Raw genomic sequence first — 14,608 nt, 5'->3', positions numbered from 1 at the left:
TCTTGTGCATCTTTTATAATGATAAGTTAACATGCATTTTGTTGTTGTTGCGGTGAGATTATGATACTAATGAGAAGAATAAGAAGATATAGCTTTCCATGTGCGCAAGTCACGTGCACAGGTCTACGGACTTTGCAATGCCCAAATATAAAATAAAAAAACATGCAAAAAGCAAAAAAACGCGGTTTGAAACAACGAACATAAAACATATTTGACAAAAATGCACCGCGTGAAAGTTTTTTTTTTATCTAGGTCAGAGAATGAGGCTTTGGAATCTAGGTCAGAAAGTGAGGTATTGGCATTGGGGTCATCAGATTGAGGAGGAAAAAAAAGTGTAGGAAGACGATCATTTCGCATGTACGTGCTGTATCATTCACGTCAGCATCAAAAACTACGGGTTATTCTTCACACACAAAAATGACTGTGCGGGGTTGGGGTTATCTTGAGGAGAGGTTGTTGATGACACGTTTATGAGGAGATTTTCGTTTTTATGTCCGCAGATAAAAAATCTGGTCATTGTTTGAAATATTGACGCATTGCCAATCTGTCACTGTGAAGTGGTCGGCTGTTTTGCCGCGATACACTCACATACCCTATTAGTTATATTGCGCTCTCCTTATTGGTCGGCCAGGGAAAAGTGGGGGTAGTGCCTCAGTCAAACATCCCTTTTAAGACCTCCCAAAATGTGAGAACATCAGGTCTTGAAAAGGGGGGAGTCTTAAAGCCATATGTACTCGATGACTATACACGCTAATTGCTTTACCAACAGCTGGAGACATGCTAAATTAAGTTCCCTGCAAAATATTGTGGTCTAGGACCCCTTAAATGTTGAGATATTTGAATTTTCATTTTGATCTGGATCGTCCTATTTATAGATTTGGCAACACATGTAACGTTGATGCAAGGGAGAGAACTCCGCGGCTTTGTTGACATCCTCACTTTTTCAGAGGCTAGAACAAGCTGTAATGCATGTATTATGGTCCGCGCATGGTGACATATCGTCATTATATGGTCTTATGGTGCGTTTGACATCGATTGTGGGCAAACTACACTTTGTAAACACGGGAGTGCGTTAGTATGCCTTTAAATCGGAGGTAAATTTACACAGGTTATCAACAGAAAGTCTGAGAAAACAGGGTCTTAAAAGGGAGGAAGTGTTATATTGGGGGGGAGGGCAGGGTGGGGGGGGGGGGGGGGTCTTGAAAGGTGGGTTCCACTGTACTGTCACATATCAGCCTCGGTTTTGTGTGTGACATGGTTCTGTCTGCTAAACAAAACCCAAAAAATCTTACAAAGGGATGACTGATGCCTATTAAGGCTTCCTTGATTGTTGTTCTTAATTTTCGCTAGGTCGTTAATTTAGGACTTTCTTGCTCTATCTGTGTTTTGTGTTTTACACACATTGATCCATCCGTCCATCCATTCGTCAATCAATGGATTCGTCGATTGGGGGGGGGGGGGGGGTGGGGTGGAGGGGGGGGGGGGGGTAGCAGAGTCGTTGAATACCATTTGTTCGATATTTGTCATTGAAGGACAATATTAAATTTATGAAGAAACTGCAAAGTATATATCTAATGTCCTTTTGCATGACGAAGATTCACGGCACAGTGTATCCCGGATTAAAGTCTCTAACCTTGTTTCTTGCATACCGGCCCAGATCTGTGATTTAAAGTTACATTCCTTCCTGTGTAAATCACGATGGATCTGTGCAGGCTTGTACATCGATTAAGAGCATCCTTTGACTTGGACCCATCCCAAAAATCAACTGCCCAGCAGCTACCTGTGCATGGCGGAATTTTTTGTTGAGTGAATTGGGCAAGTGACACCTATGTCAATCTGCAAGACTAGTTGAAATTGTTGTTATCTCTCAACAAGGGAAGCAGCCAGGTTATTCACATTGGCATGCGTGTCGGTGGAAGGATGCTCGTATCTAGTGTAAAGGCTCGGAAAGATCCGTGGTGGTGTAGATGACTGCTTAAATCAGAAGGAATGTTTCTTTGAGCTCAACATCCTGAAGTCAATTGACCGACAACACGACTGGCAACTTGCGTTTAGTGGGCCGCTATTCATGAAACGCAGTGATCTACTTTTGCTGTCAAACGGTAGCCACACGTGGCTCCATTAGGGGAAAAGTAGGCCATGACTGCGTTAAGCGCCATAAACTATTGATGAGGGCTTGTTTCCGACATGACAATAGCTTTAGATCGAAGTATGTCTGAAGTTACGAATGTCTTGTCAAGCTCTCGGGTCTTATTCCGACACTCGTCACTTTACAGCCTATGAGGCTGACATTTTCGGGGGCAGTCCTGTCGAACGTGCTTTTTCGGCTGTCAGCCTTTTTAGAATGCTGCACGTGCTATGTTTATCCAACGTGTCTTTTTCATTATTGTCGGGTTCTTGTTACGGTGTGATGCTGGGAATTTGATCACGTTTGGTGTTTGGGCTTGACAGCAACTATCACATTGCAATCATTACTTGTGTTCGATGATACCCCGTACTTGACAGTTGGGATTACTTTCGTTTGTGTATCCGATTCAGGTCTGCTTACTACGGTTGTAAATGGGTGTGTATAGGATTCACTCTGTGTGTGTGTCTGTTTGTTTGTTTGTCCTTCTGTCCGCGGTTAGATCTTTGGTGATTTTATGTGACGATTGAGCTGGAGCACGTTTTCTTTTCATGTCATGTGCACATTTCGTGCATGCGAAGAGCAAAGGAGGTAATGTCAAAAGTACAGAGGAGTTGTATGATGAGGGTTGGGGTTTGGAGGGGGGGGGGGGGGGGTACGAGTCAGTGCTTGTTTAATATTTGTACCTTTATATATATAAATAAGTAGATCTAAGCTTGAATGTAAATTTTATCTTTGAAATATTTGCTTTGTGATTCGTAACTGAAATAACCATGGTATTGTGTTGCTTAGTAATTGATGCATGAATTGGCGTCTCGCAGAATTACACACCCCTGAGGAAGGCCTGGCAACAGGTCAAACATTTGGGCTGCCACTTGACATTCTTTGTTTGCAGGCTTTTCTTTTCCTTATATATATGTGTGTGTGTGTGTGTGTGTGTGTGTGTGTGTGTGTGTGTGTGTGTGTGTGTGTGTGTGTGTGTGTGTGTGTGTGTGTGTGTAAAATACAAAACAGGTCTGAATGACACTTACAAGTTCTTTAACTTTGTGTAGTCACCGTGCTTCCACGCCTACGTAATAAAAAGGTACCTTTGAAAACACAGTTTTGTCTAAAACCAGTCTTTGTGTGTTGATCTTGTGCAGTTGCGTCGCATGGAGCATCGTGTAGGGGATGCTCACACAGCGGCTGAGAGCGGGGGAGCCCTAGCAGGAGGGGCAGGAACTAGAAGCGGTGTCAGGGGTTCGGATCCAAGCGGCATTGTTATTGGTCACTCCTACCACCTCAACACACACTCTCCTCCTACCGCCAGGGTGAGTTTCAGTTCGATCAGTATTGCCTGTGTGTTTGTTGTTTGTGCGACGATATATGCTCGCGCCGAAAGTGATACAGTTAAACCTACCCTGGCGACCCCCTCTCGATAACGACCACCTGCCAATTACGACCACTGCACAACATTCCCGACGATTTGGGTTTTCCCCCTATATATTTCATCTTTCTATAGCAACCTCATGTATACATAACAACCTGTTTTGGTCGGTCTTTTTTGTGGTCGTTTTAGACAGGTTTGACTTTTGCAAAGAACGCTGTCAAATTATGATTATAAAATAATAAATAACCGTTATCATTGTCTTTACTTTATGTGTCATACTTACGACTAGCTAATCAGGCACCATATTAGCACTAACAGTGCCGTCCGCTTGTGTAGTTCGTTGATGGTTGTTTTTTTTTTTTTTTTTTGACAATGAACCTAGAAATATTCGATACGTTATATGTAAGTTAGCTGTGAACAGTTTGTATCAGACCATCTGCGTGTTAGGTCTAAATGAATGAATGCATTTATGTCGGAAGGCGTTAAATTTCTAACCATTTCCACCAGCACGGGACACATACTTATTGGTTATGCGTGCGTGCGTTTGAGTGTGTTTGTTTGTGTGTGTGTGTGTGTGTGTGTGTGCGTTTGTGTGTGTGTGTGTGTGTGTGTGCGTTTGTGTGTGTGTGTGTGTGTGTGTGTGTGGATGCTTTGAAGATGGAAATCATGATTGCATGTGTATCAACAAACGTTGAACGAGCAAATCTGAAGGAAAAAAAACCCCATGGAATTGGAAGCCTTTTTGTGGGTGTGGGTGTGGGTGTGGGTGCGTTCGTGAGTGTGCATGCATGCAACCCCCCAAGGAAAGCTCATAAGTCGCGTTGTCACTCACACAATTTTAACTTGGAACTGACATGTTTGACCCAGAAATCGACATATGAGTATGAACATATTTGTCGCGATATTTGCCTCTGATTTGTTATTCCCCCGCTCATTAAAAAACCCGGAACAAAAAAGAGGAGGGATGGGGGGGGGGGGGGGGGATGTGTGTGACAATCATTCATATGATCGAACCGCATGAACGACTAAACCCCCCATGACCTATGCATACTGTAAGGCAGGTATGTCTTTTGTGTGTACTGAAGCGATTGTGTTCGATAACGGTCCGTTGGTGTTTCAAATACCAGGACAGACACCAGAGTATGATTTATGGAAGTCCATTGAGAGCAAAGTGGATTCTCAGCAACTATTCTTTATGAATCATCCAGTGTTGTGTGTGAATAGCGATATTATTTTAGAAAATACATTCCCTCCCGTGAAAAAAAAAGATGACATACCCGTACCCAAGCAAATGATGATATTAGTGAAGCAGTCGCGTTTGCTGTGTACTTGTGTGTGTGTGTGCCTGTCTGTCTGTTAGTCTGTCTGTTAGTCTGTCTGTTAGTCTGTCTGTCTGTCTGTTGATCCAAAGAGCACAAACAGCTTGGTATAGTAGTCAGCTGTACCAATATAGTAGTCACGGTGATTTCCTTATGTCAGCAAATTAGGGTTTCTTACGCTTTGTGCCAAGTGCAACCTCAGGGCACACTCGATTTCGTGTCGGAAATGTTCCCAGTTGATTCGAAGAGGGAGAATATGGTTAGCTCTGCGATTTAATTTCACATACGTGAACAGCTCAGATCATGGGTCAATAAAGTGTTACACAGATGGTCAAAATTAAAGTACAAGATATTGCACTGGAAGTGGTACTACACTGTTGCTTAGTGTCTGTATGAAGCTACAAGGTGAAAATAGAAAAAGAAAAACACGATTCTTGACTTTGATGGGCTTTTTCTGCTCGTAAACACACATTCTTCTACTCATCACAGCATGCCCCATTATTGAGTTTAAAACACCAATTAAATTTGTTTTGAATAAAACTCACAATTTTACAATAAGAATTTAGAGACCTGAATCAATTAGGTATATCATACTTAGTTTGACTTTTGCAAAACTAAGTAATTACACATTTAATTGAATCAGTCAGACAGACGGAGACATAGAGAGACAGACAGAGGGCAAACACAAATCTGAGAAAGAAACCCCTTTAAAAATGTTACCATGTTTGAAATGAAACATCGCAAGGTGAAGCCATAATTTATCACCTTTCAGTATGACGTCATGAGCGTGTTCCACACTTGAAATGACGTGCTTTTGGAGCTTGGAAGTATAATTTCCATTCAACGATCCGAGTTTGTTAAGTTTGAGCATATTTTCAACGTCAAACACCATGAAACTATATATATTTGGAATCAGAAAATGATAAGGAATAGATAGAAGTTGTTTTTAAGTGTCTTTTTTCATAAATAAAGATAGTGGTTATTTATCGGTTTTCTTCATTTTTAAGCATAATTATCAATACAAAACAACAAAACAATATAGTTTTAGATACAGGACGCAATAGAGAATACACCAATATAAATTTTCTGTTTCAAATATTAGTTTTTAAAAATTTGAAAAAATGACATATTTCGAACAAACATTTCAATAACAAAACTTTAAGTGACCAAGGTGAAATGCAATCCCATAATCCGGCCTAGATCTGAGATTGTGTGATAAGAAATTCGATCAAATTGATGAAAAACTGTAACTGTGAAAGTGCTGCCTCGACCTTTTGGCAAACGGTAAAATATGACGTCATCAAACTGTCCTATCAATAAACGGAAAAACCTTCTATGAGAAAATCCAGTCAAAAATATCCATATCAAATTTCATAAAGATCCACTCAGTAGTTTTTGAGATATGATCTGCAGTGTGAAAAAAAACAATCTCACGCCCATAACGCAAACTCATTTGGTCGTGTTCTGCCGATACTATAATGTTTTTCTTTCCTAAAACACACTATAATAGTAGCCCTTCCCAATGTCTATGCTAAAACTGACTTGTCTGTGTTGTCAATGATTTTGCTACAGTGTGAGAACAAAAAGTCTAAAAAAATCTCACGCCCATAACGCTGTGACACGAAAACTCATTTGGTCGTGTTCTGCCGATACTATAATGTTTTTCTTTCTTAAAACACACTATAATAGTAGCCCTTCCCAAATGCAATGTTAAAAATGACTGGTCTGTGTTGTCAATGATTTTCTGCGAGAATGCGATCTATCTGTTTGTCGCAAAGACCGTGTGACAGGAAAGTTATGAGCGGAAGACAAATCTGCTGAGTGCAATTACGTTTCAGAAGATAGTTGGTTAAAACAGTTTATCACTCAGACACGCAAAGGAACACTATAACTTTATTATTCAGGCCATATTTGCTTTCCTTTGTCATGTATGAAAGTACTGGCCTTGGTTGAAAAAAGTGACCTGTCGCTGTGCAACAAATTTGTCGCCATTTTCCGCCGTGTTTTGGAAATAAAACGTGTTTACTACCCACACATACAAAACGATGCTGTTGATTCTTTTTATTTTCTTATTGTTTGATTCATGCTTAGCAGTTTAGTATGCTTTGTTTTCTTCTCAATTCAATGGATGGCTTTAAAATAAAAAACGCTGGCGCTGGACCCGAGTACTCTTCAGACTGGCCCCCAGTATGAAAGTTTTTGTCTTGTGCACGTGGATTTAAAAATAAAAAATAAAAATTATTTATTTTACACAATTAAAAAAATTATTTGAGTAAAATAAAACATTAAAACGTTCATAATAAACAATAGTAAACAAGAATTAAAAAAAAAATTAAAAAAATAGACCGCCCATGCCGGGAATCGAACCCGGATCCCTTTGGCCACCAAGCCACCACCTTGAATCACTGACACAGTGTCCCTGTCGCTCTCTCTCGTGCTCTCTGTCTCTCTTTCAGTCTCACCGAGACCAAACCTGCACTGTAGTTTCTTTGCCGAGACCAAATTAATCCCCACCCGCTGGCTGGCTTGCTCGCATGCGATACGCATGCTTTTCATGACGCACGCGTTTGGCTGTTATATCAGCTCAATGGCTGGCTGTCGCTCCGATTGAATTCGTCCAACCGTCAAGAACTTTTGTGTTTTTTGGGGCATTTAGGTCCCAGGTAACATTATGAAGTTTTAATACGATCAATCGGACCTATTATCAAGTTAGTGTATCAACTTTTGAACGAACTGCGCCCAGTAGTTTCCCAGCAATAAGCTTTTAAGTCGAGACAGACAGACAGATACACAGACACAGACACACACACACACACACACACACACACACACACACACACACACACACACACACACACACACACAGACACACACAGACACACACACACACACAATTAAAGTCTGCTGGACCCTCCTACTGCGTACTCGGGGATAAGCATTTAAATGTGAAGGTGTTAAAATTACCCATGATCTGAGCTGTTCACATACACAGAAACACACACACAGACACACACACACACACACACACACACACACACACACACACACACACACACACACACACACACACACACATACACACACACACACACACTTTTACACGAAGTCTCTCTCTCTCTCTCTCTCTCTCTCTCTCTCTCTCTCTCTCTCTCTCTCTCTCTCTCTCTCTCTCTCTTTCTCGCACTCCACCTTAGGCGCTCCTTATTATATAGTTCTAGCTCCCGCACTGAACAAGAACTTGTCTGAAAGTGAATAGAGATAGAGGGTTTGTTATTCAAACACACAAAGCCTTATCTATTTTTACCCCCAAATGTTTAAACGTCTCTCGGGCACAAGTTAATGTCAGAGCAAACATGCACAAGAAAAGATCATACACCTTCATTTTGGTCACTTGCCAACATTTAACAGGACACAGCTAAGCGAAGTCATTCATAGATCTACGTTTATTCGTCGATTTTGTTGGTTGAAACCGTTTGACATCGGCGTGCAACATTTTCCAAAAACAGGGAGTTGGGACCGGGGGTTGTGGGAGTGGTGGAAAAGACGATGTCAGTGTATGTCAGTATATGTACTGACAGTTCTTCAAAACAAACAGAAAATTAATTTGGCACGTGTACGATGTTGGCTAAATTACTGTATTCTTTCGGCGTTTTTGACGGCGTCCTATTGCAAATGGCCGACTACCATTTATCTTTACGAAGCAGTCAAGTGACAGAAGCAGAAAAGTTTCGCTTGCACCAAGGGATAGGAATGTAGACAGGGCTGCGCTGACGTTCACACATCAATCGATCTTGATAAGTAGATAGGTAAAAGAACATTATAAGATGTTTGATGGGTTGTTGACAGACCAGCTTTTTTGTCGTCCGAGGGGGAGCATATCGTCTTTTGTTTCATATTTATTGACCAAGGCCGAAGGCCGCGGTCAATAAATATGAAACAAAAGTCGATATGCCCCCCGAGGACCGACAAAAAAAAGCTGGTCTGACAACAAACCACCAAACATCGTTTTTGTCATCATTTTGGTAGTGAGAAAATAAGATAACAATCAACACAGGGAGCCATGCTTTGAAACACGGGTTCCGTGCTGATAACCACACGGGTTCCGTGCTGATAACCACACGAGTTTCGTGCGGATAACCACTGGCAATCAAAGCTGGCGTGTGAAAGCAACTTTCTGTATTTTTGAGTTCATAAAATGTTGGGATGAATATGTCAGGTTTCAGGATGCACAGTTCGATTTGTTCATCTCGGTATTCCACTCCCTTGGCTTTCAGTTGTGAGTATTAAGCTTAGTAATCGAATGTGGAAGCTACGTTGGGTCAAAGGTCACAGAAGATTTGCGTCGTGCAGCGAAGGAAATAAAAGAATCGCGATCTTGTTTCCGACTCAGTAGCCTACCTCTTTGTTTTTCATTAGACCTGTCAATCTGCTTGCTCGGCTTTGTGATGTGTTTGCATATATTGTTGCTATTTTCTTTGCTTTTATCATTATTTTTTATTGGTGCTTTGTTTATCGATACGTCTTGTGCACGGGTCAAAATGTGTGTGTCAGGGGTCAATTGGTTTGACTTGATACACGCACTCCATGACTTTGTAAGAAGACATAACATATCGGTAGGTTTCATTTGTTTGTGATGAATTTATTGAAGTAGTTTTGTTTTTTTGTTTACTTTTACCAGTTTGCCAGTTGGTTTTTGGAACTTTGCAAAGCAGTGTCGTGTCGTCTGTTTAGGTCTGGGGAAACGCCAATGAAAAGAGCCGAAGAATCCTCGAGCGTTTCTATTGGGTTTGCTTTTGATTATCCATGTAATAGGGCTTCCTGCAACTATGGTAACCGGGGATTTATTCCCCGGGGAACATGAGATTTATTTCCCAGGTGCTTGTGAATGAAAACTCGTGAAAATGATGACAATATAAGATGTTTGATGGGGTGTTGACAGACCAGCTTTTTTGTCGGTCCGAGGGGGAGCATATCGTCTTTTGTTTCATATTTATTGACCAAGGCCGAAGGCCGCGGTCAATAAATATGAAACAAAAGTCGATATGCCCCCCGAGGACCGACAAAAAAGCTAGTCTGGCAACAAACCATCAAACATCGTTTTTGTCATCATTTTGGTGGTTCAACATAAAGTGAAAAATCAACACAGGGAGCCATGGTTTGACACGCGAGTTCTGTTATTATAATGCATGTTCGGGGCCCCAGCACGTTGTTCAAAGCTGGCGTGCGAAAGCAACTTACTGTGTGTGATTTGAGTTTATAATGTTGAGACAAGTATGTCAGGTTTGAGGATGCGAAGTTCTGTAGGTTCCGACTACAGAGTGGTGTGTGAAACCAACAGTAAGCGCCTTTGAGACGATAGTGCCCACATGTTGCATTCGAGCGATGGGATTGTCGTATTTCAAACGAGGTGATTTGCTTGCACAGTCAGCGTTGACCATCTCACAACAGATCTGTTATGTGGTGATTATCGTGCGACGTTCGAGTCGGGGGCAAGGAATCGCAGGAAGCAAAGATGAGTCTTTTTCCATTGTCACCTTTCTTTCCGGTTGTTGGTGCATATAATATTGTGCGGACAAAATGATGCGACGGCGAGTGTTTTTTGCCTCCAAGATTTTGTGGTGTGGGTATTGTTTTGCTCGTTCCATACCCACACCAAAACCTGAAACACACCCCACCCCACCCCCCCCTCCCTCACAATCAGTCCATGAACACAAACACTGACACACACAAATTAATGATCAAGTTACCCCCCCCCCCCCCCAACCCTTCACTTGCACACCTGCAACGCAGACGATCATATTATTGATTAAATATTCATATAGGTCAGTGTTGGGTTTTTTGTTCGTGTTTGTGTTATTGCAGAATCGGTTTTCTCTTATTGCTACACGTGTCTCTTCATTACATTTCACCATCGCCCTACCACCCTGCCCCTCTCGGTATTCCACCCCTCGGTTTTCAGTGGTAAATATTAGTAATCGAATATTGAAGCTACGTTGAGTCAAAGGTCACAGAAGATTTGCATCGTGCAGCACTGCACGAATTGGGTCAAAGGACACAAACGATTTGCGTCGTGCCGCGAAGGAAAGATAATCGCGATCTTGTTTCTCATTGCCTCTCTGTTTTTCATTAGACTTGTCATTCTGCTTGCTCGGCTTTGTCAGATGTCTTCATTTCTTGTTGCTATGTTCTTTGCTTTTTTATCATTATTTTTTTATTTGCGCTTAGTTTATCGATACAACGTCTTGTGCACGGGTCAAAATGTGTGTGTCAGGGGTCAATTGGTTTGACTTAAAACTTGACGTTAGTGTTTCTCCAAAGAGATACACCCACTCCATGACATTGTGAGAAGATAAAACATATCGATAGGTTTCATTTGTTTGCGATAAAGCATAAATGTATGACCTTTGATGAGGTAGTTTTGTTTTTTGTTTACATTTGCCAGTTCGTATTTGGAACTTGGCGAAGCAGTGTCGTCTGTTTAGGTCTGGGGAAACGCCAATGAAAAGAGCAGAAGAATCCTCGAGCGTTTCTATTGGGTTTGCTTTTGATTATCCATGTAATAGGGCTTCCTGCAACTATGGTAACCGGGGATTTATTCCCCGGGGAACATGAGATTTATTTCCCAGGTGCTTGTGAATGAAAACTCGTGAAAATGATGACAAAATTATTTATTCCCCCATACCCATCAAGCCCCTTCAGTGTTTGTGCCGACGGATGTAGCCTCAAGCTTGATATCAATTGGGCGCAGTCGACTTCGCGAAGTCTGCTTCACGAAGCTCGCTGCGCGAAGCTTTGGGCTTGAGAACTGATGATTCGGTCAAAAGTTTTCGGAGAGTCAACTTCGGGCCATTTGTAAACCTCTTTGCCAAACTTTTTGTGTCCACGAAAATATGTCATGTCAGCATTTACCTGCTGAACGTTTTCTGTCACAGTACTGGAAACATTTGTATAATCCGTAGGGTATTTTTAGGATAACTCTGTTGTGTGTGTAATTTTTCTCAGGGGAAATAAGTGGTTTTTTTAATTGACTGTCTGTGTCAGTAATTATGTACACAATTACGGAATGTTGTAGTGTTCGCTGCTACCACATAAGCGCAGGTACTTTGAAACGGTTTTATGAGTTTTGAGACATGGGTTCTGGAATGATTCAGAGACGTAGATCGTTGTCTGGTTTGCGGTTCTAATGTAAAGATTCGATTTAATTTATTCCCGTGGTTGTTTTGATAAAAACAAAGATTTTTAACAGTTATGCCCTCATGCATCGATTCGCGAGAATAAATCAGTTCAGAGCCAACAAATCTCTCTGTTCCTGTCTCTGGCTGGCTGCCTGCCTGTCTCTCTCTGTCTGTGTCTGTCTGTCTCACTCTCTCTCTCTCTCTCTCTTTCTCTCTCCCTCTCTTTCTTTCTCTCTCTCTCTCTCTCTCTCTCTCTCTCTCTCTCTCTCTCTCTCTCTCTCTCTCTCTCTCTCTCTCTCTCTTTCTCTCTTTCTCTCTCCCTCTCTTGTGAGGTGTGTGACCGTGTGCTGTGAGCGGTGAATGGAATCGTGTGATGTCTGTTTCGGGCCCAGTGATCACCCACCCAAACTTGTTTCCGAGATGTAAGGAAGTCGTATCGATGGCTTCGTTACTGTTGTATAGAAGCCTGTCAAAGATATCACTGTTTGTTCAACACGGTATCGCCAGTGATGTAAGGAAACCGTATCGATGTCTTCGTTGCTGTTGTATGTCAAAGATATCACTTTTTGTTCAACACGGTATTGTCAGGGATTTGTCTGTCTGTCTGTCTGTCTTGTCCGTCTCTTGTCCCTGTCTGTCTCTCCCCCCCCCCTCTCTCTCTCTCTCTCTGTCTCTCTGTCTGTCTCTGTCTCTCTTTATCTCTCTCTCTATCTCTCTCTTTCTTTCTCTTTCTCTCTCTCTTTCTCTCTCCCTCTCTCCCTCTCTCCCCCTCTCTCCCTCTCTCCCTCTCTCCCCCCTCTCTCCCTCTCTCCCTCTCTCCCCCCTCTCTCCCCCCTCTCTCTCTCTCTCCCCTCTCTCCCCCCCTCTCTCTCTCTCTCCTCTCTCTCCTCTCTCTCTCCTCTCTCTCTCTCTCTCTCTCTCTCTCTCTCTCTCTCCCTCCCTCCCCCCCCCCTTCTCTCATATTTTTGTGTGAGGGTGTGAACGTGTGCTGTGAGCGGTGAATGGAATCGTGTGGTGTCTGTTTCGGGCCTAGTGATCACCTACCCAGACTAGTTTCCGAGATGTAAGGAAGTCGTATCGATGGCTTCGTTGCTGTTGTATAGAAGCCTGTCAAAGATATCACTTTTAAAGTTTTGTTCAACACGGTATCGCCAGTGATGTGTCTAATTGCTTGTACATGTGTTATAAAAATAGGCTGTTCTTTTTTTCACCTTTTCTTCTTCATAACCGTGGGCTCTGAAGTTAAACGGCAATCTGCCCTAACTCTGCCTTATCTCCGTGAGTGTGGATATCAGCAAAGTACTTGACGTGTGTAAAACTTGAAACCATTTCTTAAACAGAAGGGAAAAAAACAGAAGAAAATCGATGCCGTCTGAAGTCCCTTGTTTTGTAATGCATAGTTTAGTTGGTTGGTTGTTTGTTTGTTTGTTTTTCATGCCCAATTTTGAACTACATGTATTGAGTCGAAAATGTACAGGAAACTTTGCTGAATGATCGAAAGAACTCACTTCTCAGAGGTGGATATCCTTGCAGAAAGCTGTCTGTCTGTCTGTCTGTCTGTCTGTCTGTTTATCTATCTGTCTGTAGAATATACCAGACATAACGCCCTTGCAACATACCCTCCTTAATTTCTTTCTTGCAAGTTACAGCTGCAGTAAAGTTTGATTTGCGACCTCGAACAGCAAAGTCAATCTTTATTATTTCGTTTATCCAATTTTTAATGTCAAATTTAACCTCTCATGAATCAAACTACACAGATGAACTGCTGTCAGCAATTTCCTTGTGGAGCGAAGCTCTGTTTCCGACAGACCCCAAGTCACCCTCTGAGGCTAACGCACAAAGAAGAGACTTGAAACGAATCAGCATTCTTAGTACCAGCTATTGTGTTTTCAGCGTAGCAATAGGGTCCGATATTTAGACGAGACAAGTATAATGCGACGAGTCGAAGACGAGTCGCATTATACTTGTTCGAGTCTAAATATCGGACCCTATTGCTACGCTGAAAACACAATAGCGCTTATATAGCTGTTCTGACCTTGATTTGTTGTTCCAAACTTACAAAATGACAGTTTTTGAGTCGATGCGTTGATCTCAGGTTTTGATAGCAGACGCCGTTTCTTATGCGCATTAGTTTTGCGCAGGCGTCACACTGATTTTGGAAAAAAACTCGATTTGACAACACAGCTGTTAAACAGCTTTTTATTAGTTCATTCGTATACAACAAAAAGAAGTTTGAGTTTTTTTCATTTTGAACAAGACTACTTATGAAGAAGACCAAAACACAACATCAACGGAAAACTAGAAACAACTGAAGAACTAGGATGCAACAAGGGGAGGAGAAGAGAACAGCTAATCCGTACAACGCGAGCAGACGGCAAGAAGTTTTCGGTTTGGGTGAATGGCATTTATACTTGTCTCGTCATGAAGCGAACTTTTCAACCTAAGTTATAAACGACTACATGAATGTTAGTGCCATGGGTTGTACATCAATACTTCAGGGGGGAAGTGGGGTATTTAGTGTGGAGTTACGAGATAAGAAAAGCCGAATGCGAAACTGAGTTTATGTTAGTCGGCAACTGAGCTCACACAGGCACACAAAAACGGCTGTTCCGTTTTACTC

General features: G+C 41.9%; 1 protein-coding gene across 1 annotated transcript in view; it reads left to right on the top strand.

Annotated features, from left to right (window-relative positions):
* Window positions 1-14,608, top strand: part of LOC138947963 (centrosome-associated protein 350-like) — a 166,629-nt gene that overhangs the window by 58,257 nt on the left and 93,764 nt on the right. Inside the window, exon 4 of the mRNA XM_070319486.1 lies at window positions 3,268-3,435. Within this exon, the coding sequence (XP_070175587.1) occupies window positions 3,268-3,435 (168 nt within the window). The remainder of the gene's footprint in view (window positions 1-3,267; window positions 3,436-14,608) is intronic.

Source organism: Littorina saxatilis, linkage group LG15 (assembly GCF_037325665.1).
Source record: "Littorina saxatilis isolate snail1 linkage group LG15, US_GU_Lsax_2.0, whole genome shotgun sequence".
Classification (NCBI taxonomy): domain Eukaryota; kingdom Metazoa; phylum Mollusca; class Gastropoda; order Littorinimorpha; family Littorinidae; genus Littorina; species Littorina saxatilis.
This window is presented reverse-complemented; position numbering and strand designations above follow the sequence as displayed.